Source organism: Terrapene carolina, unplaced genomic scaffold, assembly GCF_002925995.2.
Source record: "Terrapene carolina triunguis isolate 2854851 unplaced genomic scaffold, T_m_triunguis-2.0 Scaffold517, whole genome shotgun sequence".
In the NCBI taxonomy this organism is placed as follows: Eukaryota; Metazoa; Chordata; order Testudines; family Emydidae; genus Terrapene; species Terrapene triunguis.
The window spans coordinates 2,498,189-2,501,231 of NW_020664868.1; the positions used below are offsets into that span (position 1 = coordinate 2,498,189).

General features: G+C 58.9%; 1 protein-coding gene across 1 annotated transcript in view; it reads left to right on the top strand.

Annotated features, from left to right (window-relative positions):
* Nucleotides 1-1,826: 1,826 nt before the first annotated feature.
* LOC113407927 (cytoglobin-1-like) overlaps nt 1,827-3,043 on the top strand; it is an 8,237-nt gene continuing 7,020 nt past the window's right edge. The window contains exon 1 of the mRNA XM_026658909.1: nt 1,827-2,059. Within this exon, the coding sequence (XP_026514694.1) occupies nt 1,827-2,059 (233 nt within the window). The remainder of the gene's footprint in view (nt 2,060-3,043) is intronic.

A 3,043-nucleotide genomic window follows, 5' to 3' on the forward strand; every position in this document is an offset into this window, starting at 1 on the left:
ATTAACGCCCTCCTGCTGGAGTCAGTGGACAACACCCTCAGGGCCCACCGAGGGCACAAGCAGCCCCCCATCAAAATTCCCCCTGTGCCGGGGATCTACTCTGGCCAGTGTGGAGCTGGTGTCAGGGCTCCCTGCTTGAGTTGAAGGCGGGGGCCTGGCTGGAGCGCCCTGCACTGCGGCTTTTCTCTGCCCCCAGGGGGCAGAGCATGAATTAGAGCAACCTCAAGGCTGCTCTAACATTCACCACAGGCCAGACCTGGAATACGGGGAGCACAAAGCAGAACTCAAAAGCCACCTGCCCCCACGTGCCGGGCTGGGGAACCTGGGAATCGGGCCCCCTGAATACAGCAGCGTAATAATAATTCAAGACGCCTCCCTCCAGTACAGCAAACCCAGCTCAGGTGATCTCCTCCCAGATAAACCTCCAGCTTGATCTGACCCCAATGGACAGGGTCAAAGACCCAAACCATATCCATTTGCTGGGAGCTCCTGGGGCCTGCATGGACTAAGTTTGATGGCCCTTGGCCTGGTTCCTACTGGACACGTGTCCGCCCTACCCACCCCAGCTGGCTCTGGTTGGCCCAGTCCGAGGCCAGCTGGGACCCTTAGATCATCAGTCTGATCTCCAGGCTGTTAAATTTTGCCCGGCTCCCCGTGTATGGAGCCTGATCACTTACACTGGCCTATCCAGCCTGTGATTTTTGTTCTGTCTCTGCTAAACACATGAGCCCTTTAAAGCCCAGGATGTTTGCCCAGTATACGCTGTGATCAAGTAACCAGGGCCATAGACGCGGTAAAATCAGGTCACCTCTGGATCTTCTTTGTGCTAAGCCAGCTGGAGCGTCGTAAAATCGCTCTCTCTCCCGCGGGCATCTTCTCCCGCTCTTGAATCATTTCTGTGGCTCTTCTCTGCGCCCGCCCCAATTTTGCAACAGGCGTGTTTAAATGCGCCCCCTCCACCCCAGAGCTGGGCGCAGCATCCCAGGCCCGGTCTCACCGACACCGCCTCGCTCCTGGTCTAGATAACACTTAGTCCTGCCAGGAGTGCAGGGGACTGGACTAGATACCTCTCGAGGTCCCTTCCAGTCCTGCGATTCTATGAATGCGGTGATTATTTCTATGCAGCTACAAAGAAGCCGCGTCCCGAGAGCTTGTTATCAGCCGCAGGCCCAGGATGGCGAGCGTTTGGCTGGGGAGCTCCCCCCACCACCACGTGCGCTGACGCTCCCATTCATTATGTTTAGATCAGGGCTCAGCCTGCGCTGTCTAGGACCCTGGAGCGGCCGGACCGTTCAGCTCTGTACAAATACGATCCACCTGCACGCGTGAGCTTCAAACACACACAGGCGCGCGCCGCTGGCCTCTTTCACCATCTCCAGCAGCCTCCCGGTCGCCCGGGGTGGGGTGGGGGCTCTCAGGGTAGGTGGATGAGACTGCATCGGGGGTCCCCGTTATCAGGGCGTTGGCTGGGAGCGTTTGGAGTTTCAGGGCCCGATCCCCAGTGGGTGTAAATCGCCGGTACTCAGCCAACTTGGAAGGAGGTGATTTACGCCAGCTGTTCCTCAGGCTGAAGGTCTGTTTCCCTTTAGATCGTTAGCTAGTTCCCGGTGCTTTGAGCTCCGAGCTCTGCCCTTGGGTACACTCTCTGGGGCATCTGTCCCAGGGGAGATACGAAGGTTTAAATTCAGTCCAGCTGCAAGTTCCTAACTCATTTGTTGTATCTCTATCTGTCTCGCCGGTTTGGAAGATCCAGGAATAGAACCCAGGCGTCCGGCCCCCCGATCCCCTGCAGCTCTGCTGGGGGTGGGTTTTATTCCCCTCTCGGGATGGGGTGCGCTCTGTCGGGTTCTGGGATCGCCCCGGGGAAGACCATCTCGGAGTCCAAGCGGAGCCCGTCGTCGGAAAACCTAGCGGCGCCGAAAGCGGGACCGGGGCACGGAGGCGACGGGCTGGGGGCAGGTCCCTTTCCGCTGGCGGACGCGCAGAAGGAGCGGATCCAGGAGTCCTGGCGGATCCTGCACGACAATATCGCTCGGGTCGGCATCATTGTCTTTATCAGGTGAGCGACGCTGCAGGTTTGGGGGGGTTGACACGGGTCCAGATGCCCCCGATCTGTGTCATCCCCGCTCCCCTCCCTGGTGCTGTCCTGGAGTCCGGCTCACTCTGGGGGGCCTGGGGATGGACAGTTTTTGCCACCGAAGAAAATCCCCCAACTGGTTTGGTTGGTAAGAAGCCGATGGGAGTTTCTTGGCTTTAAAAAGTTCCGTGTTTCTAGCAATGCAGAGCCCAAAAGGCAAGTGTGTTCGGAGCTGGCGTGCGTCTAGCTCTCCGGTGTTCAAGGGGGCACTAAGGAACCCACGGGCCCAGACCCCCAACTGATGTCAGTCGGCATCGCTCCTTTGACTCCAGTGGAGCGCGGGCCCATTCACACCAGCTGGGGGATCTGACTCCGATGGGGCCAAACCTGTTTACACTGGCTGCGGATCTGGTCCGACGCCACTGGAACGCTGCCCGTTTGCACTAGCTGGGGATGTGTGGCCGTGGTGCCGGTCTGGAGCCAGCCTTCGAGATCAGCCACTGATCTGTAAGGAGGAAGCCCAGGCACAAGTCTTTGGGTCTTACTCGTAGCGGCAAATTGTTTCCGGCCTTGCGCCAGTGTTTATTCCTGCATTTCACATTCGAACACAAGCGCTGTCAGTTTTGATTCCTGGGTTCTGTTCCCACCTCTGGGAGGGGAGTGGGTTCTATCCCAGCTTTGGGAGGGGAGTGGGGTCTAGTGGTTAGAGGAGGGGGGGGCTGGGAGCCAGGACTCCTGGGTTCTATCCCAGCTCTGGGAGGGGAGTGGGGTTGGGAGGGGCTGGGAGCCAGGACTCCTGGGTCCTATTCCCAGCTTTGGGGTGGGGAGGAACAGTGGCTAGTGAGTACAGCAGAGGGGGAACTGGGTTCCAGGACTCCTGGGTTCTATACTTAGTTCTGGGAGGGGAGTGGGGTCGAGCGTTACCCCAGGGGAGAACAGGACGCCTGGGTTCCGTTCCGACACTGA